General features: G+C 39.6%; 1 protein-coding gene across 1 annotated transcript; it reads left to right on the top strand.

The window, feature by feature from the left end:
• Positions 1 to 7,222: 7,222 nt before the first annotated feature.
• nop16 (NOP16 nucleolar protein homolog (yeast)) lies at positions 7,223 to 14,972 on the top strand. The gene is made up of 5 exons (XM_070843597.1): positions 7,223 to 7,431; positions 8,252 to 8,360; positions 10,411 to 10,483; positions 11,160 to 11,266; positions 13,661 to 14,972. The coding sequence occupies exons 1-5, from the start codon at positions 7,325 to 7,327 to the stop codon at positions 13,802 to 13,804; spliced, it is 540 nt and encodes a 179-aa protein (XP_070699698.1). The 5' UTR covers positions 7,223 to 7,324; the 3' UTR covers positions 13,805 to 14,972.
• The last annotated feature ends 8,541 nt before the right edge of the window (positions 14,973 to 23,513 follow it).

Below are 23,513 nucleotides of genomic sequence, written 5' to 3'. Positions count from 1 at the left end.
TTTCGCACAGTCCTGTCCGGTTACAGTATGCACCCCTCCTGCCCTCTTCCTCCTCCTCTTTCTCCTCCTCTTTCTCCTCCTCCCTCCCTCCGTCTCTCCGCCCTGAAGCTGCTGTCAGAGAGGAGGAACAAGCGCAGACGTCTCACTCTGCTCACACTTCCTGCTTTACTGCACACCACTTCCTGTTTAAGCTCCAGTGTGCATTTTGCTAAAAGCTAACACATTTGGAGTTTTTTTTGGTATATATTTTAATTTAAAACAATTTATTCTAGGCTACAGTGCTGATGGAAGTCAGTTTAGTCAGTGATCAGTTTAATATTTTAATAAAGATTAAGTGACTGTTAGCATTCAAAAACTGCTAGCTTTGACTCATTCTGGCTTCATGGGAGGCTATAGCTAGCTGCAGCTGCTGAATGTCCATGGAAAAATATATAGAGCAGAAAATGTACTACATCATACTTAACAGAATAGAAGAATAAAGATAGAAAAAGCACTATAAAGATCTATAATGCAAATGTTACTGTGCAGTATTGTGTACATTTATCTTAGCATAAGAACAGAAACACTTAGTGTGAAAGGTCTTGCATGACTTTTGATTATTTTTCTGAATATAATCTTTACTAAAAGGTCAATTTTCTAGTTGTTTCTGGAGCTTTTATGTGAGATTTTTGAACTGTGACATGTCGCTAAAAGCTCAAGGAAAAAAAGCTAATAAGTTGATTGTGAGTTTGTTAAGATTCACAGAATAGTTACTACAGATGTGTCATTGTTGGGGTTATTTGTTTGTCAATAACAAAGGGGTGCATGGTCCCATCTAATGGAGTCGTGTTTACCATGTTCATATTAACGCCCCACACTTGTGGAATTGGAAATTTTCTGAGAGTTCACATGTTTTCAGAAATGTTGTGGCTGCAAACTGTAAAAACATCAAGTTAAACCAACATTTCTGTATAATAACTATAACCAGTTTTTGGTCATGGTGTCTACGTTGCCTGTGCAGCATTGTTCTCACAACACAAGAACTTGAACATACAAGTATATGATGTACACGACTTCCCATGTAGCAGCCACTTATTTACTAAATATTTTGGAACGTGTCATAATGTAATTTGATTTTTAGACAAACATTATAGTGTGTGAAGGTGTTGCACAGTTTTGGGGTTGGTAGTAAACATTTGGCAGGGTTGAATCTACTCACTGACATTTTTGATTCACTTCTCTCACCTGATACCTGATTCATGAAGCGCTAATTATGTAGCCAATGAAAATATTCATAACCACTTTATTTGTTTTTCTCAATGGCATGGGTCACAATCCAATTCTTCTTAGGGGCCAAACAGGTTTCGGGGTGTATCAGTAAGAACTGATGCACTGTTCCAATCCAGTAATCAATAGATAAATCACCCCAGAGCTGCAGCTCCTTGTGGCTCATCTCTCACTCTGCAGAAAGTGGCTTTTCCTGCACAGATCAATGAAAGCACTGTGGTGCATTAAAGGTGCATTAAGAGAGACTTTCACTGTTTTGTTGTGCCGAATGACGACAGCAGCTCATATCAGGGCAGGGGGATGACAGAGCTATTGATCAGCATCTGTCTGTCAGCGATTACCTCTCCTGGAAGCTCACTCTCTGATTCAAACGTCGACTCGGAGACAACCCTCATCCTCCCTCAGACTCTGCTGCCCATTGATGAGGAGGGCGGTGTGACCTGAACGCAATGAGGCTGAAAGGCCTCTTCGTTAAGCCAGGAAGGACGAAAAAGACCTGACCAGCATTATCTGGTACAGACGAGACCATGTTCACAAGTAACCAGCACTTCATATGACATCCTGACCTGAACAGTCCTGTAAAAGGATGTGAAATATTGAATAATACATTTTAAGTACTAAATTAATGCATGAATTTACAACTAAAGCTGCTAAGTATTGATTTAAATGCATCAGTGGACCCAAAAAAGTGATAGATATGTCATGGACACTGCTGGAGCTCCCTACTCTTAATCCACACCCACTGCCACGCCCCCTGCTTTGTCTGTCTACCAATCAGCTGCCAGCCTGCCACACACCTGTTCCTGGTTACCTTATTACCCCACAGTACTCTGACCAGTCTGTTTGCCAGATTGTAGTTTGTGCTCCTGCTGGTCTGTTTGAACAGCCTCTGGCATTTTACCTGTGTCTCTTACCTGCCTGGTCGTCTGGATTTTTGGTTTTTGACAGACTGCATCACTCTGCTCCATCCCTCACTAAATCCCTGTGTTGCCATATTCCTGCCTCTGCCCTTTGATTCTGCATTTGGGTCTTCTGAATCGTGACGAATATGGATATTAAGTTGGTTCTGAACATAGTTTAGCAGTTAGAAAGGCTGATTTTGAGTTTCAAAGTAGAAACAAAAATAAAACTGGAGGCAGAAGAAATGGTTGGCAGTTGAAGAGTTGCATCAAAGAATATCAAATATTAGCACCACACAACAATTTAGCACCACAAGTATAGAAAAAAACAAAAAAAAGGAACTCAAATCAAACTCAGCTTTATTGTCAATGTGAGAGAATTTTCTCGCTTTCAGCCTCTTTCATGCAGGAGTCTCCTCAAGTGACGTTCAGGTCAAGGGGTGTCATTCAGACCAACTGGGAAAACCCTGTTTCTGTCTTTGGAGCACAGTTTGTCTGTCTGATTGTTTGGGTCGGCTCGTGCCCGAGAGTGACGCTCAGGAGTTACCAAGGCCGCAGGTGGTAGCTGCACTGTGCTCCAGACGTCGACTGAGAAACATGCTGATGGCGACCTGGGGATTCATTCGGCGTGAGCATGAATGATCACAGATCCTTGGTGAGATGTCGGAGAGCCAGTGGTGCTCTACGTGTAGAATGATCATATTTGGACATGCACGCCTCGCAGGGTTGAAAGACTGATCACAGGAGGCCTTCAGAAGTGAGCTGACATCAGGCAGAGTTCACACTGTGCTGCTGTCTCTCTTCTCCTCAGCCGAGCATCCATAAACATTGCTGCTTAAGATATCAAGGTCTGCAGCGAGCTTTTCCTCACAGTCAGATCTAAGCACGATCAAAGATTTCCATCAAAATCTTGTCTCACGAACAGGATTTCAACAGAACGACGACGCGGTAAGTGCAACATTCTCATCATGGCTTAGCATGGCTGAGTTTGATGAAATCTAAAAAGAAAATGTATTTTCTACATTGGGCTGTGACTATCTGAGAACAAGAGCGAGGTGGAGAGTTGATGTCTCGGGGACAAGAGATAAGACACTATGGGGGAGGCAAAAAGAAGAGATTGACAGGCCGTTGATGCAAAAAAGTCAAGTGTGACCAGCAGGAAAAAGAAGCTCTGCTGTGCTTCTGGCCTCGGAGGCTTGGGCACCAAAATAAGCTTGTGCACACAGCCGAAGAGTTTCAGGGCTCATATTTCATTCTGCAGTACCACGACTAAAATAGGAAAAGGCATGGAGACATTAATGATGCAGCAGTGTTTTTGATTTCTATGTATGTGTAAGGTGTTTGTTTACTCTGAAAATGGAAAGCAGTCCAAAGCAGAGAATTAGTTTATCAGAAGTAAAAGTTTACCTAAAGATAATGTGGGAAATAATCATTTTTGCACATTTGTTTTGTTTTGTGTAAGTTGTATGCAGGGGCTGTGGATTTTCCTCTACAGGAGAGGAATTCTTTGTTGCTGTTGGTTTAGACATCATGGCTCAGCGGTGTGGCATTTCACCAATCTATATGTAATGTAAAGGAACGTATGCTGCAGTCTAAGTATTCTCCTAAGAAATGTAATGTAGCTAAATGAGTCTTTGTGCTCAGAAATGTAGTGCCGAGGTTAGTACAAAACTCTTGTTGAGTAAAAGTTCCAAAACAGAGCTGATAAAGACACAGACCTCCACTATGGTGTGATGATTCACAGCCACATAAAAGAAGTGTAGAAATACAGTTGTATGTAAAAGTCATGCATTAAAGATTTACTTTAGCATTAAAATACAGAAGTATTGACTACAAATGTAAGTTAAGGTATCCAAAATTAAAAGTGCTTGTACTTCTAAAAGGTAAAACATGGAGCTGACTGTAATAACTCCATGCAACAGTGGATAGATGGCTCTATAATTAAAGGGCATACTTTATTTGTTTGTATGCTGTTTTAATAATCTGAATCAGCAAAGTAACTAAAGCTTTAATATAAATGTGGTAAAGGAGAAAAAGTACATAAACATATGAAGTGTAGAGGAGTAGCATTATACATGTACTGAAAAATGACAAATGATCAGTGGAAACATTTTGGGGACACTTCAACAGTGAACCACTACTAGCACAAGCTCATTACTCCTTAACTCAATAACTATCTTTAAACTCAAAGGGTTTTGATGTGAAATCATCACTGACAGTCCAAAATAGACAAGAATTCATAGAGAAAAGTGGTGTTTTCTCATAGACTATATAAAAGAAGTGGATGCATCCTCCAGGTCTGAAAAGTGAAGCCAGTCCTGACCATTGCTTCTAATTCCTACATCTTTGTTTGAGGAGCCCCGCCTTAACATCCAGATAGACTGTTCCCACTGATGGATTTGATGATAAGTACAAAAGGTTTGGAAACTCTAGATGATCACGTTGTATCATCCAGACCAGATTTCAGGAAAATTATTCTTCTAACAGCAGGAGGAGTCGAAAGTACGACTCAGACAACAGGCAGCTCTGAGAAAAAGTGTGTACTGTGGCAGAGACCAAGCGGGGATCAGACAAACCAGGGACACCACAAACACGAGGAAGAAACAGCTGGAGGGTGAAGTTTCACAGAAGGTAGGAAGGACGCAGGGTAAATACACAAGGGCAGGAAGGTAATGAGACATAGGTGGAACTTATTAGGGGCAGAGAAACACAATAAACAGTGCTGGGAAACATACAATGGAAGGAGAGGTAACAAAATAAAACAGGAAATGATGAATACATGAAAAAGACAACATGACAACTAGAGACCACATGATGACTCCAAATGATTGTTGAATTTCTGTTTTCATTTGATTCATCAGTGAGACTCATCGTAACTTTCAGAATCAAAGATGTCCATCACAGCTGCCAGTGGTGGAAAGTACATTTACTCCAGTACACACGTAAGTACAAATTCTAGGTAGCCTACTTTACTGGAGTCTTTTCTTTTCATGTTACTTCCTGCTTCTACATCACTGCATTCATCTGCCGGCTTCAGTTACAACAACAAATAAATCCTCATCAGCGGCAGTCCAACACAAAACAGCTGATGAATGATGAGGAGTGATAATCTAATGACAGAATATATGATTGTACAACAGTCACACTTCTGAATATTTTTACTTTTAATACTTTAAAGCAACATTTCCTCACTTAATGTGCAATACTTTTAATACTCCCTGTGTACATTGTCCCTATTTTTATACTTCATCTTGTTTGAATTGTACATACTATTTTAGGTGCATATCTCTGTCCACTGATTTATTGTTTTATTGACGTTCTATTTTTGCTTACTTGCTGCTGTAACACTGAATTTCCTCTCTGTGGGACTAATAAAGGAATATCTTATCTTATCCTGATCATACTTACATATTTTCACTGAAGTAACATTTACAATGCAGGACTTTCACTTATAAAAGAGTGTTTTCACAGTGTGGATGTCGGTACTTTTAAAAGTAGAGGATACTTCTTCCAGCACTAATTGTCATATACAGAACACACAAACTCTCCAACAAATTAAAGATAAAGTAGAAAGAATGCAACAATAGAATAGAAAACAAATGTACACATTGATAAAATAAGTATCATAAAGGAAAAAATAGGCCTAACCAGAGCTTAATAATATGTGCAATACAAGGGATGGTGATGTCGTCAATATGGCTTGAATGTATGACAGGTGGATGAATTATGAAATATAAATTATGTATAAAGTCCTCTGAGGAGCCACCGGTTCAGGATTTGAGTGGCCTGAGGGAAGAAGCTCCTCCTCATCCTCTCTGCTTTGGCTCTTTTAACTCTTTTAAAGCATTTTAAGACAAAATAAATGTGATAAAGAGGCTTTTATTCTGTCGCTGTGAGTTCATTAGAGGAGTAATGGATACAGTAATGGACCTGGTGTTCATCTGATGCTTTCTGTCTGGATCAAGTGAAAACTGAGGTGACCAACACAAGCCTGCAGCCTGAGATACTTTCTGACTCAGCCTGACACCCAGAGGACGAAAACAGCTGCTGCAGACTTAAAGTGACGATAAAGGAATTGGTTTGTGACTCCTGTTTCTTTTCTTTATAGCATTTAGTATCTTATCTTTGTTTCTGTTGTTTGCTTTCTTTTCTTTTGATTGAACATTATAAACATACAGATGGTAGACGTGGAGTAGACATTTTGTGCAATTCACAATTCCAATATGTGAAAAAAGTTTGTCAAACATATGAAATATATAAATATATTTATAAGTTAAATATAAAGAAATAAGAATCTAAAAATAATAGATAAACAATAACATCATTGAAAATTATTAACTCCTTAATCAGGAGCTATAGAGGATATCTTTTAAAATACAACAGTGTGTCCTCATCATAATTGTTCATGTATCCACGTACAAACTGAATTTAATTAAAATGAAAATGATTAAGGCTCTTGCTTTATATGTGTGTGAAACCCCGCAACTACAAAAATAAGCTTTTGTTAAGTTTTATCATTACATTTGTATCTAGTAATGATCAGCAAGTCCACCAAATGTTTTTCTGATTAATCACGTAATCATTTTGTCTGTAAAATAATCAGAGAACAGTTATCATCATTTTTATTATCTACAAACATTTCAGAAGCTGGAATCAATGAATTTCGGGTCTTTGTGCTTTAAAATTGCTTAATACAAGTAATCAGCAATCAAAGTTGTGGCCAGATTTCTGTCAATCGGCTAATCGATTAAATCAGCTCCACAATTTATAACAATGACAACGTTTAAGTCGTACCCGTGGCAATAATAAATATTTTGAGGCCTAATTGCTGTAAATTTCAGTGATTATTTTTATTTTCTGATGTTATTATAGTTTACATATAAATACATTTTCTCCATTGACCTTATATCTAATATTTCTTAAAATGCGTTTGATTCTTTTTTAAATTTCCATATTTTGTTGTGTTTTGTCTCAATAAATAAATAATTAAAAAAAACTCGAAACTGAAAGGTCAAAGGTGAAAACGAGGCGCGGCCTGTAGTCACATGACCGGAACAAAACAAACACGTACTTCCTGTTGCTGCCTTGCTGCACGTTGTTTCCTCCTCACCACCAACTAACCTCCGCTGTGCCGTGAAAACAGAGAAAAATCAGCAAAAATGCCGAAAGCAAAGAAATCAGGCAAGAGGAAGAGTTTCGATTACAACCAGGACCGGAAGAAGATGAAGAAAAAGTTCATCAAGAAATACAACCCGAGGATCGAGGAGTGAGTGTTAGCATGAGCTAGCTAATGTAGCTAACAGAGGGCATGTTGACAGCATGTGAGGAGGTTTATTCTTCACATCAGAGGTGTCACATACATGTAGTGGAGTAAAAGTAGAGTATTGAAATGTGCAAGGTGAAAGGTGGTGGAGAACAAGTTTTAAAGTAGATTAAACTGGAAATACCAAAGTGCTTTTTCCTCCACTGCTGCACGTTTAGACATTAATAATGTTTCTCCATATATGGCTGATGTGACCTGATTAACACTTCAATAGTTCTTTGCAATAATTAAACTCTGCAATACCCTGTTATACTGCGGCACGAATACTTCTGTTATACAGCACAGTAATTAACTCAATCACTGGTGGATTCATCCACCAGTGATTGAGTTAATTACCATATTTAAAAATGTCTTACCGTTAATGCCTGACACATTTTTTCAGCAATAACTCTGCATCGTGTATAAGAAATACTGTAAACTCACAGTTCTGTGCTTGAGGCAGTTTTTTTTGCTTCATACAAAAAGTCAAATCATATCTAGGATTATAAACTTTTACTTTTTAGGCTTTCACCAAAAACTGGTGATAATAGATGCTTCATATTAGGTGGGACTTTGAATATGACCTGGCCGTGAGACAAATCACAGAAAAATGGATTTAGGTATCAAACCACACAACAGTACCTTTTGTTGGTCTCTGATGTAGCAGAACTACTCACAAAAAGGCTTCAGCGTTTCCAGAGAGCTGGTTTGTCGTGGCCTGCTCCTGCAGAAGCTCTGTTGTGTGTTGTTTGGTTGATGTCGTTGTGTTGCTCCTCTCCCTCAGTCCACAGATTCGAAATGCGTGGGACAACAAGAAATCCATGGCCAGGAACCTGCAGGAGATGGGTCTGGCTTTTGATCCAAACCGCACTATGCCAATAAAGAAGCACGGAGTAAGTGACTGCTGTGCTCGTGTTGTAATGCCTCTTTTCCTCCTCATCACACTTTTTTGGTTCTCCTTTACCAAAAGCTGTGGATGGTACCAGGTACTTTTTACTGCTGTCACCTCCGTCAGGGTTCCAAGTGAGTTCATCTGATACTAAAAGGTGATGTGAAAACACTGCGGACACACAGTGCAATGATTGGGGAGACACTGTTCGCTTTAAGAGACTTGATATACAGTAAATATAACCGATCGTGTTAAATGATCATGTGATATCGTCTCATTTTGATCGCAGGCCCCTGAATTGAGTTGAACTGAAATCACATCACATTTATTATATCAGCATACTTTTACTACTGTGCGATACTTCCAATATCCTGTGCGATTCACACATATACATTTTATATTTTTTTTATATTTGTTAAATTCCCTGTTTTTGCACTACTTCTGTTACTGACACTTTGTGCCTGCAGCTTTTCAGCTGCTCCTCTGTTGCTCTAACAAGTGTGTCTCTCTTAGCTCCTAAATACCGTATGTCTGTCCAAAGAACTGATGTGTTGTCGTATCGAGAGGAAACCTGTGATTTACACCCAGTAACAGTAGAACAGTAGTGTGCACCTTTTGAATTGACCCTCACTTCTTACAGCTGCTGACGGTCACTGAAGGTGGCACCAGTGATCTTCTAGCACAGCTTTACAATCAACATGTTTAATCACGGTCCTTAGAGCTGTTATGTGGGACACTGTAGCCCCCTCTTAACCCTCTTAAGGAGCAGTCAGCTGCTTGTATGAAGTGATTCACTGATGAAACACATCAATGGGACAGAAATTAGGCCAATTATGGAGCCATAATTGTGGTTTTGTTCCCTTTTGCACATCTAATATTAACTGTCCTATTTGGGTGCAGTCACATCTTGAATCTCTCCTTAAACCGACCAGTTAAACTTTATTTGTATTGCACCTTTCATTTAGGTTAGTGCAGTTCAAAGTGCTTCACAGATGACTGACATAAAATTGAATACAACGTTAGAATATATGTGTGTGTATATACATATATATATATATACACACACACACACACACACACACACACACACAAAATGGAGCAAATGATTTTACAACAAATACATTAATATCACAAATAAATACGAATAACATTTTCCAACATAAGTACAAGAGAATAAATGAATAAAATAAGCGAATTAATGTCCACATCTCTAACCGGATACCCAACCCTATCTGCTCCAGAGAAACGTTTTGATCATGTTCAGCCACCAAATTGTATATATGAGGAGGACTGGACGTCCACTTGTATTTGAACACCATCATAGTCGGTCTCTCTGTTCAGCCACTGATGAATACACTCAGTTCTTCAGCAGCTGCTGGATTTATATTTGCCTCCACTGTAGAAAATGTGGGGAGTGGATCAATCAAAGCTCTTACCATTTAAATAGAACATATATCTAACAGGTCTGTATATGAAAACATGTCTTCATAATCTGCAGTTTTTGTCTGTGCCAGAAGGGAGCAACAGTGTGTTGTTTGTGACGACTAAACACAGGAGAAATCTCCTTACAAAAGAGCTCCCAGCTCAGATTAAGAGAAGATTAAATTTATAAAACCGTTATTGGGAACAACGGAAGAAACTTTCCGCTTCGTTTTTTGATGCTCTCTTAGTTCTGTTTGTTCTCGGGTCTTGACCGACGCTCCCTGCGGCTGCGACCGATTCACCCCAAAGTTCATTTGAGTTAATCTCGTCTTCTGGGCCGCAGCTTGTTTCCCACCAGCCCGAACCAGGGCTTCATTTGGTAACTTATGACAGCGAGCGATCCATAAATGATTAATTTCTGCCTCCTCAGGGCTCAGCAGCAGATACGGTTAAACTCTATTAAAGCCCCCCCACCCACATTTCTTAGCTGTCATGCATATTAGACAAGATGATGGATGATGTGTTGAAATGTGTTTATTGTTCTCTGTGCTGATCATTTAACCCAGAATCCAAACGCACTGGCCGACCTCCATTGTTCTACATAATGAATGTGTTTGTGCTCACACGTGTAGCTCCTCGGCGAAGAGACGGCGGCCAAAGCTCCCGTCCGCACTCACATCGTGACCAAGCCCTACGTTCTCAACCGTAAGTCATTTCTTTTGAAGACCACAGCATGTGAACCGTCTACTTTTATCCTCCAGGTTTTGCCTGGATTGTATTTGTGTGATCGTGATCATTTTGAGTTAGATCTAAACTAACTCAACACCAGAAGCACAATAGCACAAACAAACTAAACAGTCGAGGCAGCGGTCCTCCAGGAGCTCCTGTGTTCTGTCAGGTAGAATTACTGTTTTTGTAAATAGAGTCTGGAATAGAAGTCTGAGCCCGTCGGTGGCACCAGACTTCTCCTTTTAATCTGCGGTTTTCTGTACCAACCTCTGCGTCTGTTTAGTGCAGCACCTGATGCTCCCGCAGACCAGAGTTTGAAGATTTGCATGATGCAACACACCACAACATTTCTCCTAAAAGCAGAGATTCCATTGAAAAATTGTACATGCTGGCGAAGCCTGTTCACTTCCTTACTGATGTGTTTTTAACTTTCACTCCGTGTGAACACTGTGTTGAATACTTCACAACACAAAGACTGACGGAGACGGGCTGCATTTTATGATTTCATTATCATGCCCTTGTTTTCTCACCAAAAACTCCACCGTCAATCCCCCCAGAAACCAATGAAGCATTAAAAAATATAAATGTATGAATCTAAATCTCCTCCTCTTGGAAAGCCCTCAGATGTTTGTGTTTGTGTGGCTTTGAGCAGAGCTGGAGGAAGAGGCAGGGCGTCCCGAGAAAGACTCCAAGACGTTATCCTCCGACCTGATCGAGTACGCTCAGTACATGATCCGAGAACACACCGACAACTATAAGGTAAGAGCGGCGGCCGACGCCTGAGCTTCAGCTTCAAGTATAATTAACTGTCAGCCATTCTCCAAAGTTTTCTAACCTCTGCACAGCCACTGGTTTTATATATTCTGGCACGTGTCTCTGGTGTCTTTTTTGGAGTTGATTCGTATAAATAGTTAACATCGAAAGGGACAGAAGTTGTGTGACGACCAGAAAGGAGAGCTTGACAGACAACTGCCAACTTTTCTCACACATGGACAAAAATAGTCGGTTGCAGCCGCCCATATTATCCACCGCCAGAGAGGGATTTTAGTGCCGTTAAATCATCCGAAAACTGAATCTTAAAGGAGGAGTCGACGGGTTGTTAATCTCACATTACTTAATTATTTATCAATTGATGCATTGATCAGGTGACTCCCAGGCAGAGTACTCGCCACAGTCCTCTGGAAACACGTTTCACTGGAGGCATCCAGGTTAAATATTCAGCGGCTTTGACGTCAGCTGTACGTCTGGGGAAAGTTTCCTTGATGCATTCAAGGACGCTCCGACATGTGAGATATGAGGACTCGTTGCCAAGGTCTAAGACGTTTTTTTTTTTTATTATTACTATTGTGAACATGTTCAGTTGCTGTTGAGGAAATGTAATTTGTCAGTTGAATAGTGTGTGTGCACCAGAGATAAAAATATTCCTTCCTATGTTTGGTTTCCTTGAAAAGTGTTGAGTGAAGTTGCACAGCTGAAGGACAAACGAGGCTTCAGCTCCGTGGTATTCTTTTCACAGCTGCTGATTTCTGTTCTGCTCATAACTTTAGATTGAAGGGGACACGCCGGTGCACATTACGGACAGTACTGCGAGCTTAATGTGTTTTCAGTTTTGATTGGTTGGGGCGGTGAGGGCGAAGTTTAAATTACTTAAGCTTTTATCAGGAAAGTGTCTCATTCAAATGGATTTTCAATGGTTGCTTTAAATGGAACTGAGTCATCACCGGGAGTGCTGCCAAGCCAGAGCCCGTCAACAATACAGCACGTTGTGTGTGTTTGTGTGTAGTTCATTTTTCTGCAGCAAAATATCCTTGAATAGAAAATATTCCTCCCTTGACTTCACGCTCTGAAAGGCTGAGTCAGTCACCTGCATGCGACTGCAGCATTTACTTGTATAACCGCCCTCTAAAGGTGTGTTTTTGTGCGATCAACACAACATCACGCTCAAAATGAGAGTCCTTTCAAATGAGTTTTTTACTGAGCCAAAGATTTTCCATGCACTGTATTCCTGCCAATGCTATAAAACTCATTCACGGATATAAAACAGATGGCTTAGAGGACATAGGACTGTAGTTTGAGATTGGAACGGTATCTAAAATATGCAAATTTGAACGAGAAATGAAGACATGAAGAAGGAGATAAATGATAGATAAATAAAATAAATGTGCGTATACCAAATAAAACAGACATAAATCTGAATTGAACAGGAATATAACCCGTATAAGTCCGTTTAGGAGCATTAATCTCCACCTGTATCTTTCTCCTTTGTTTCCTTTATCTTCCATAAACTCTCCTGCCCCCTTCCCTTCTCTCATTCATTTCAAAGTGGAGTCAATATGCAGGAACCTCCCTGGTCTAAAATTGGGCAGATTGAAGCTTTTTACTGTAGTTCAGACATGGAAATGGACGCGTGCTCCCAGTAAGATGACAAAAAATTTTAATATTAGTCTTTTTAGCATCAATGCTAAGCTGGTATGTGGGGATCAGGAGGTCTGTAACTCCAACACTTTGGTCCAGAGTGAAATACTCTGAGAATCCTCTGACTTTTCATCAAGAGGAAGACAAAGAAGTGGGGTGACGGTAACTCAGGGATCACATTACAGTGTGGACTGTATGTGCCTAGACATGGGGGCCCTTGAGCCCTTGTCAGCTACTCCCCTGTTCTGTGAGGTAAAATGTCTGTTTTTGTCAATGGAGTCTGGCGGCTTTGAAGAGAGCGATAGAACGTCTGTTTGTCGTTACACAAAGAGAATCTTCTAGGTTCATATCTGAAGGGATCCTTTCCATAATGTTGTCTGATACTTAGAGTTTCAACCTGAGCCTGCCAGTGGAAGTTCTAGTGGACGTACTTTGATCAGGCGCAGTTGCATGAAAGGATCATTTCAAACCTAAAATGTGTAAATAGCGACCAGGTTACCCTTAAACATGTTAGTGAAATACATGGCGTTTCTGGCATTATGAGCATTACCACCTCACATTGACAGATTTAGATAAATTCATACAATTCTGTTTTAACTTGTTCATAAATACACAACGGACTTTAACACTCTACCAGCCACATTTGGATTTGCACACACAGATCGCAGATCACTGTTGTGAATCTGTCTCTGTGTCTGTTGTGCTTCTTTATTGTTTTTTTTTCTCCCCTCCCTGCAGGCGATGGCCAGAGACGAGAAGAACTATTACCAGGACACGCCCAAACAGATAAAGAGAAAAATCAACGAGTACAAGCGCTGCCACCCGGAGCACTACGACGCCTTCATCAACTCACTATCGGCTCCACAGCCAATGGTTCAGTAGAGCGACCGTCTGCCCTGTTCTGGACTTTATATGGCTCTCTGTATCAGGATGTGGGGTGGAGCTCACCCCAGGGAGACTGTCAGCAGTGAGGACAGTAATGAGAATAACCAGGGGACTCTGCTGTCTCTCCTTACGGACCTGTTTGGTGCTTTTGGATATTTCTGCCATGTTATGTCACTGTATGTTTTAGATCTTCAGTTAAAGCATCAAATGTTGATGTCTGGAAAGAATCTCGCCGCAGCGACATGTTTTGAAGCTCACTGGAGATCCATGCTGTCATTTTGTTTAGAAAATATGTTTTCAGCGCCGCTAAAACTCCATAACACAGTTAATCAACTGACCCACTTTATGTCAAAGAATTCTCAACAGCTGAGTTGAAATTACACGGTTTAGGTCAAACCTCATTAAAATGCCTGTTTTGCTTCTATTTTACATGTTATTGCTTGGAAACATTATGCTCACACTGTTAGTTGTGATGGTTAAACTCCACAAGGGTCCATTTTGACACCTTTAAACAAAAACAGCCAGCAGGAGAAAAAAACAACCCTTTTTCCAATTGCTAAAACATTATTTAACCTGTGATTCTTTTTTTTTTCTTCTCAAAAGCAATTTAGACGTTTTGACATCCGGATTTAAGCCTTTTGTGGAACTGTATGAGGTTGAAAATGTGTCCAAACTCTTGTGAAATAGTTTTCACGTATTTACAGCCCAATAAATAGTTCTTGAGTAAAATAACTATTTCAAATACAAAACAAATGGATTCAGTTTCTTCTGAAGGATCTAATGAAGGTCAGCCGAAGAGGAAAAATGAAGATAAACGGGGGGACGCCAGACAGAGACAGAGAGAATTGATCGTGAACAGGTCATTACAGATACAAATGAAAGCTTTGAGTCGACGGCTGCGTGTTATCCTTTCAGAAAATAACTAATTATTATGATCGCCCCTGAAGTAAACAAGAACTGTTGTTAGTGTGAGACAGAATGTGGACCCAGATTGTCTCTGCTTCCTGGAGAGGACGCCAAGGTTTAAAGGATCAGTTTGCTTTTATTCAATATTTGTCTCCCATGAAAGAACCAAAGCCGACCGTGTGTTCGCCTGCCTCTCAATACCTTCAGCTCCCACTGGTTCCTACTGAAGATGTAAATATATTCTAAAACATCTCACATGTATAGTTTCATGTTTAAAAAAACGCTCAGTAATTCCCTAAATCTGCTGCTCACTGTGATTTCTAGCAAACAATCAAGCAGGAGGAAAATGTGCATTTATTGGGGACTATTTCCAGCAGCGCATTGATACGCATTTGGTGCTCCTGACCAGTGGTTTCAGACCATTTTGTCTTGTGAGCCATTAAAACTAAGCGATGTCAGTTTTGTTCAACCAAATTTAATTTTGTGTTGCTGAGTGTTGCTTTTAGGGACCTCAGAGTTTCTGCAGGTCCCTAAAAATCCTTAACAAGCTTTGAATTCATGAATCTAAAAATAGATAATATGGCCTTAATTGGTTTTATTTTTTTAAATAATCAATCCTCTCGTGCCTCGATGCCTCATTAACGTCATGTTGGTCCAGATCAGGTCCATTTGTCTGCTAGCCAGCTGCCACTGCTCCCTGGATAATAATGATAATAAAAACTGGCTATTGAGGAAAGATTTCACAGCCTGACTGGTATCATAAACTGGTATCAGCATCATGGACAAGGAGCAGCACATTTTGTGCAAGAAGTGTTTCAAATTTGGCACAATGGGAATAAAAGCTGTGGAATTCCAGTAGTAAAAAACACAAAACTACCATGAAGACGTCCCTGAGTAATAAACCTTGGGGGTTTTTTTGTCTTAAATTTGATTCTGAATAGCATAACAAAGTATTAGGAAGTCTTAATTCTAACTTGCCTGAAGCTGTAGAAACCTTGGGCCTGAAGAATTTGAATTATTGAGTAACGAAGAAGAAAAGCAAAGATTAAAGAAAAGAATTGCAGCAAAAATTGGGTTTTTCTCATCCTGGTGATTATGTGAACAGGAATGGAGCTCTGGCACAGAGGAATAAGATACATCAGGCTTTGGATATACACACAACATTTGGTGGTTTTGGTCAAAGTACGTCCACTAAAAGTGCTTGTTTTTGCCACTAACAGGCTCAGATTGTTATTCTGTTGTTATTCTGTTCTGTTGAATATTATTCATTGGTTTTAAGTGTCTGACACCCTTATAGAAAGGATCCCTACAGAGATAGACCTGTAAGATCCTTTGTGTTTAACCAGAAACAGCTGTAATGTCGCTCTCGTCAAAGCCGCCAGACTTCATTGACAAATCAGTAATTTCACCTCATATAACATAGGAGTTAATGGTTTACCAATGAGTTAGTTTGTTTGTCTTATTGAATGTTACACGAATATTGTGTTGGACTTGAACTAACCATTTGAGACCTCAAAGTCACACCATAACACAGATAAACTAATTGATTGAGGCTGTGATGGACCAGCAACTCCATTGTTCTGCAAAATAAAATTACTGTTTTTCTCAATGGAGTCTGGTGGCTTTGACGAGATCGATTGTAACAGCCTTTTCTCGTTAAAGAAAAAGGATCTTATGGGTCTGTCGCTGTATCGATCCTTTCCATAATGTTGTCAGACATGTAAAATAACCATCTCAGCCTGTCAGAGGCAAGAACAAGAACCTTTAAAGGAAGTACAGTAGCCTTAAAGGATTGTGTAGCAGCCATACAGCCCGTTTGGCAGCTGCCGCCTGAGGTGATCCACTGGACCAATTCCAAAAGGTTTTCTACCCTCCAGGCATTTTAAACCCAAAATATGTGCAAATAAGGCCCAGATTTAAAAAAAATACCAAAGTTATCAGTTAGCCCTGTTATCTTTGTTTTACAGCTTCTATTCACTACAGAGAGCAGTGCTGCATGCAGGAAGTAAACAGCATCTCAAAGGATTTCACATCCACCTCATTTGCCAAGATAAATGTTCTCAAGCTGAACCTGTCAGGCATTAAAAGAAGTTTTAAAATGCAGTTGAAAGCTAAATGTCAGGAAAAAAATAACTTTTAATAAACACCTCAACGTCTTTGTACCTGAAAATCACCAAAACTATACTGGATACACATCTTCAACATCTGCGAGTCTCTTCAGGATTAAATATTCATGGGTTTCATTTTGTCTCCATGAAATCCTCATGCTCCATCAATCTTCATGATCACTGTATAATAACACGCTGTCACTGGGCTGCAGTTGTCGAACGCTAAAAGTTCCAGCAGATCTGTTTTGTTTTTTGTTGTTTTGCCAGAATATCCCCCCGATGTTGTATCAGTTATGTCATCGCCTTGAGGGTGAGAGAAATGAATTTGACAGTTGCAACATAGATGCATCATCATCTGGAAAGCTCTGGTTGCACTAATGACTCGCAGGGAGAAAACAAGTGTGAAGTAAACAACAACTAATTTGACGGGTTGATAGAAACTTACATCACTCGGAGGGGAGCATCCAATTTAAATGTCTGCAGCAAAGCTGATGGAAGCAGCTCAAGTAATAGCAAAGCTCAGCATGTACAGCTGTTTCTTTATTGTTATTCTGTGCAGTTTGCTCTCTAAAAATATATTCAACACTCATCTATTTGGAACATTTATGAGCACTGAGTCACGCAGCGCCCACCTTCATGGATAAACTGCACTTTAACACCCTGTGTTTGTGTGTCATGGCTGCCATGGGAACAAACAAAACACAAAGGTGCCAGTGGGAGATATAACTGAGGTGAACACAACTTATATGACATTTGTTTAGACAAAAACCATCAACCTTCTGTATTCTTTCAGATTTGGAACAACACCTGCAGCAACACTTTCTGAACAAAAGTGGCATGTTTTCCTCTGGGATGTTCAATCTTAATAGGACATTTTCTTTTGAATAAGAATAGAGTGTCAATGACATTTAACACTAAAACCTGACAGCGGGGACATTTATGGAGAAATCCTTATTGTGCATGCACTTAAATATTTACCAAATGTAGCTTAATTTAGATAAATTCAGCAAAGTAGAAATTTTTAAGACTTGTGTGGCTTTAGTGTTTTAAAGGTTTAGTTCAGATCCAACACAATATTAGTGTAACACACAACGACACAAACAAACTAACTGATCGAGGCAGCAGTTTATTGTCTATCGTTTATTTATTCTCTTTGGCTTATAACCGGGCATTTTGTGTCATCTCATGTGAAAATGTGTGCTGGTGTGACAAAAAAGACGCTTGAATCCTTGAATCCAGGAGACTAGCAGTAGACCTGTTAAATTACTGATTTTCTCAATGGAGTCTGGTGGCTTTCAAAAGAGCGATATAACGGCTGTTTCTGCTTAACCCTTTGAGGGTCTTCAGCACTTTCTAGTGTGTTATGATTTTTATTTTTAGCATATTTTATCAGTTTTTCATGCATATTGCTTATAATTTTGCAAGATGGTGAATTTTTCAGAGTTCTCAATTTTTTTCATGTATTTTTTGTGTATTTTAGACCATAAAATGATGCGCATCATGACAAAAACATGGCAATTTAAGGGTTAATTTTTTTAAAAACTAATTAAAATTTGATATGTATGATTAGGGCTGATGCTGGTCTAAAAAACTATTTAAAAAAAATTTAAAAAAAAGAAAGATTTTTAACATTTTTATGGCTTGTTTTTATGCATACACATTTATGTGTGTAAGGATCTTTAACGTGATTATTTCTGAGGACCTTCAAGGGGTTAAACAAAAAGGATCTTACAGTTATATCTCTGTAGGAATCCTTCCCATACTGTTGTCAGACACTTACAATAACACAGTTGCCCCAAAGGATTGTTTAAGGGTAATGGCTGCTGACTGAGGTGATGTACAGGATCAGTTCCAAAGCTTTTTGTACTTACTAGTCATTTACAGACCAAAATATGTACAAATAGGGCCCAGGTTTAAAATGCAAGAGTTCCCCTTTAAAAGCATGTAAATGCTATTAAATGTCACTAAAATCCATCTAATGGTCATTGAGGTGAACAGTTAACCTCACGGTGGCAGTGGCATTCTGCAAACCATGAATGTCTGTACAAAACTAACTGTGCTCCTGCCAAATGCTTTTAAAAGTCTATATTAACACACATAAGGTACTTCCCCTCCTTGCTTGTGTAATGTGAACTTTCACCTGGTTATCTTTATTGTCGTTTTTGTTGTTTTCGATAATCTGCACAAGTCAAAAGCAAGACCTCTGCTCGCGTAAATCATTTACAGCCTCGTTCGACAACTCCAAATTCCTATGGAGTCATGTGTTCAGGTGGGAGGGGAGGACACTTAATCGGTACAAGTGTTTGAAAAACAAGGTCAGACTGAAGGTGTGATCGCTCACAGGTTGCTTTCGTGAAACAGGCTGCAAATTCTGCAACGTTCTCCTTTTTGGCAACTGTGCCTAATCAATAATGTGTTGGATCCAAACTGACCCTTTAAAACAGTCACACAATAACACAAACTAACTAACTAATTGAAGGCAGCAACTCCTGTTCTGTAATGTAGAATTACTGTTTTTTTTCAATGGAGTCTGGCTCCTTTGAGGGGAGCGATATAACAGCTATTTGTGGTTAAACAAAAGGATCTTACAGGTTTATTTCTGTAGGGATCCTTTCTGCAATGTTGTCAGACACTTAGAACAACAGTCTGAGCCTGTCTGTGGCAAAAACACACACTTTTAGAAGAATACTTTTGATCAGGAGCTTTTCGCAGCCCAAAGAAACACATTTCAGACTACATTTCACAAAACAGAAAAAAATTAGAAAGTATTCCAAAAACTGAAACTTTATCTTTTCCTTTTACATTTAATTACCCATAATCTGATTAATCATCTCATGTCCCCTCTGGTTTATCTTGTGACCACCTGGAGGGGTCCGATCCCTAAGTTTGACACCACTGGACCAGTCTAACTGTATGTAAAGCGGTTAAAACAGTTAGTTTGTTTGTGTCAACCTGCTTCAACAGTAAAATGCTACTCAAGCATTAAGAGTCCCCAGTTGGGAGAAGCAGGCAGGAGTCCCTGATGCAGACACAAAGTAATTTACTGCTGTGGACGGGGGCAGCAGAAAAATGTATTTTAGCTTCCTGAAATAAGGCCCGCCTGTAAAAATCTGCATCGGTTTAAGTGTATGCCATATTTAGAATATTTTCACTGCTTTACTTTGCCGTCAGATCGCCCTTTCTAACAGGGAACGGAAACTGTTGTATGCTCACCAAACTCCATTGGCAAAAACAGTAATTTTCAAACGACCAACAAAGAAGATGCTGGTCTGTCGCTGCCTCAGATAGTTAGTTTGCTTGTGTTACTGTGTGACTTTGGTGTTTTAAAGGGTTGATTTGGATCCAAGCTAACGTGTTTATTGGTCGAGGTGGCGGTCGAACACACAATAACAGAAACAAACTGACCGATTGAGGCTGTAGTAGACCAGCAACTCCAAAATTACTGCTTTTGTCAATGGAGTCTGGTGGCTTTGAAACAAGCGAAGAGAGGGAACGGTTTCAGTTCCCCATCAGAAAGGGAAAAGTGAAAATACTCTCTCTATCAAGTACCTCATACAACACTTAAAACAATCTAAACTATCCTTTTAGTCGTTTTGGCAGATTTTCCACAAGGAGTGCATTGACTTTCACTACTTCAAGGACATTTAGGACTGCAGGACTTTTACTTCTATGGATGCTCGGTACAATAATCAAATATCAAACAGGCTCCACTGATGTAGTTTGAGATTTTATGAATCACTTATTCAGTTTTCTGACTTGGACGTCCAACAGCTTTGACGAGATGACAAGCTTTCATCTACAAGCAGTGAGTTTTCACGCTGAGTCACGCTGCCTCACATTAACCTGCAGAACTCAGAACGCCTGCCGTGAAAACACTGTGACGTCTCAGCGAAAACAGCTTCCTGTTAGGCCAGCTGTGGAACTTTGCCCCATAAAACCAGGTCAGGCAGCCGAAGAGGCCTTTAGGTTTTTATCTGTGTTTGTTTGAGTTGACTCTCAATCAGCTGAGAAGAAGGTCCAGTCTGTTTGGCAGCTCTGTGCTGTTTAACAGGTTGTTTGTCAGGGGACATCCTATAACTATATTTATTAGCATGCTTCCTCTTGGCATGTTTCCTGTTGTACTCCCATGGTCTCTCATGCAAAATAGATCTTTTTTTTTTCTCTTCAAATAAGTGGCTGCACTTTTGTAGATATAATACTTCCTGGGTTCCCATTGTAAGTCAAATGTAAATTTCCCTGACTAAAACATTGACTTTCCAAAGTTAAAAAGAAAATCGATGCAGCAAAACCAGAGAGATCATCTTTTTTTATTCCATGCATTCTTATTCTGTGTCAAAACCTGGAGCCTACAGTATCCACAATGCAACTTGGCCGCAATTCAGTCAGAGATTTGACGTGTGTTGTGCTGCAGATGTCTTCTTCTTTCTAACTTCACACCCCCTGATTTGGACTCAGATTTTAGTCTCCAGCCCCGACAGACTTCACACAGCTCCCTCCAGAGACACAAAAGGCTTTACACAACACCTGTAAACAGACTTTGATGTAGAAAATCAGTGGAGTTCCCCTAAAAGACTAAATAAACCAGTGGACACTTGCTGATACATTTTAAAAGAGAACAACAAAACATAAAGACATGCATTAATTCATATCCAGCTCTCCCATTTACATAACTCATAAAAACAAGAATGACAGGCAGTGATTAGCTATAAAAACAGTGTACAGGCAACAATCAAATCCACCGAAACTCTTGGTTACTGTGAAAACATCATCTCTGCAGTTACAGTACATCAAAAGGAATAAAGCTTCACATTCATTAAAAAAAATTGTGCGTCATAACATTGTTTCACACACACACAGCATTAAAAACCAGCTAATTCCAGTTTATCTGTACAAGTAGCATTAAAGTCAAACACCTCACAGCTGCATGTGTGTTTTATCTGGACACTGGTCCTTGTCTAAGTTTAATCCACACAGTGATCTGACAGCACTGGGAGCGCATGGGCTTTAAAGGCTGAAAGCACTGATCTCAGATCTCTAAATGAACAGAAACGGAGTGATGAGTACAACTAAAATCTGAATCTATCATCACAAAATACCGTGCCTCCCTTCTTGCTTGATAAGGAGCAAGAACACCAGTCCAGCTGAAATCACATTTAGAATTGTGGTCCATAAGCAGACTTGGTCTGAAGACTGTGTGACCATAGGTAGGTTCACATGTTGTAAACGCTGTAAAAGGGAGATGTGGTGGTTCGCACTGTTGCCTCACAGCCACAAGGTTCCAGGTTTGAATCTGCTGGTCGGCTAGTTTGCACTTTGAGCTTTTCTGTGTGGAGTTTGTGTGTTCTCCCTGTGTTTGCGTGGGTTTTTTCTCCAGACACTCCAGCTTAGACATGCAGCTTAAGTTAATTGGTGGCTCTAAATTGCCCGTAGGTGTGAGTGTGAGTGTGTCTCTGATTGGCTGGTGACCAGTCCAGGTTGTACTCAGCCTCTTGCCCCTAAGTCAGCTAGGATTGGCTCCAGCCCCCCGTGACCCTTAAGGAGAAGTGTTGTGGATGATGTATGGATGGATGTAAAGGATACGTCTGGTCTTGTCAGTAAATCTCATAAAACCATAGACCAACAATGAATGTATCAAATAACATGTATTGTGTGTGTGTGTGTGTGTGTGTGTGTGTGTGTGTGTGTGTGTGTGTGTGTGTGTGTGTGTGTGTGTGTGTGTGTGTGTGTGTGTGTGTGTGTGTGTGTGTGTGTAAAAAGCCTTCCTCTGAGCTTGTTGTTGTCAAACTAATGAGTGTCGGCTGAAAATAGTCCTCCATACATTTATCTTTATTGTGAGCTGTTTTAGGACATTACTGAGCCTTTTTAAAAAATGAAGCTATATATTTTAGAGCATTTGTAGAGATTTGTGCCTTTAGTTGTAACGTTCTTTATGCTACTTTATATTTCTGCTCTACTACATCTCAGAGGTAATTATTGTACATTTTACTGCAATATATTTGACAGCTTTAGTTACTAGTTACATTTTTCCTACCCTTCCTTTTGTGACCTTACATTAGATTTTGTTCCGATCAAATGAAGGATTAAGTTCAGACAGTATTCTCCTAAATTATTCTTAAACTAAACAAACTATTTAAAACCATCTTGGATCAGCTGGAAAAGGCATCGTCTCAGAGCTGAAGTTGTTTTTCTGAGCTCCTGAAAAGTTTTGATACTTTCAAACATATAATGATCTTATAGACCATGATGCATTGCTGTAGATGAAACTACCCAACGGCATATAAAGTAGTTTAATGATGCATAGGAAAGATATAATAGGAAAGCACTAGCAGGGAACATTTTACTGCACTATGACTACGTTTACCTTTTATACCTTTATAATATTTTTTTGTGTGTGTGTGTGTGGGGGGGGGGGGGAATTATCCGAATCAAAGCTCTAAGGATAGAAGGTGTCACATGCTATACAGATTATAAAGCCCCTTTAGGAAAAAATTTGATTTGTGATATAACAAATTCTTATTTTTTATCTTTTCATTAGTTTTCTTGACGACAAGAACAACTAAAATAACGTTTGGCTGCATTGTTGTGTAAATCTTCCTCCTGTTGGGTTTGATTCATGTTGAAACATAATTATTCTGTCGCTGTCTTGCTGTTCCATTGGTCTGCAAAACATAATACCAGAGGGGAAAAAGACA

This window comes from Pempheris klunzingeri, chromosome 14 (genome assembly GCF_042242105.1).
Source record: "Pempheris klunzingeri isolate RE-2024b chromosome 14, fPemKlu1.hap1, whole genome shotgun sequence".
NCBI classification, from domain to species: Eukaryota; Metazoa; Chordata; class Actinopteri; order Acropomatiformes; family Pempheridae; genus Pempheris; species Pempheris klunzingeri.
The sequence above is the reverse complement of the archived record's forward strand: the minus strand, read 5'-3'. Positions and strand labels throughout refer to the sequence as shown.

Excerpts from the sequence above, each read along its gene's own strand:
- nop16 (XM_070843597.1), top strand. The coding sequence starts at position 7,325 with ATGCCGAAAGCAAAGAAATCAGGCAAGAGGAAGAGTTTCGATTACAAC. Across the intron at positions 7,432-8,251 it reads TACAACCCGAGGATCGAGGA|TCCACAGATTCGAAATGCGT; the intron begins GTGAGTGTTAGC and ends CCTCTCCCTCAG. Across the intron at positions 8,361-10,410 it reads TGCCAATAAAGAAGCACGGA|CTCCTCGGCGAAGAGACGGC; the intron begins GTAAGTGACTGC and ends TCACACGTGTAG.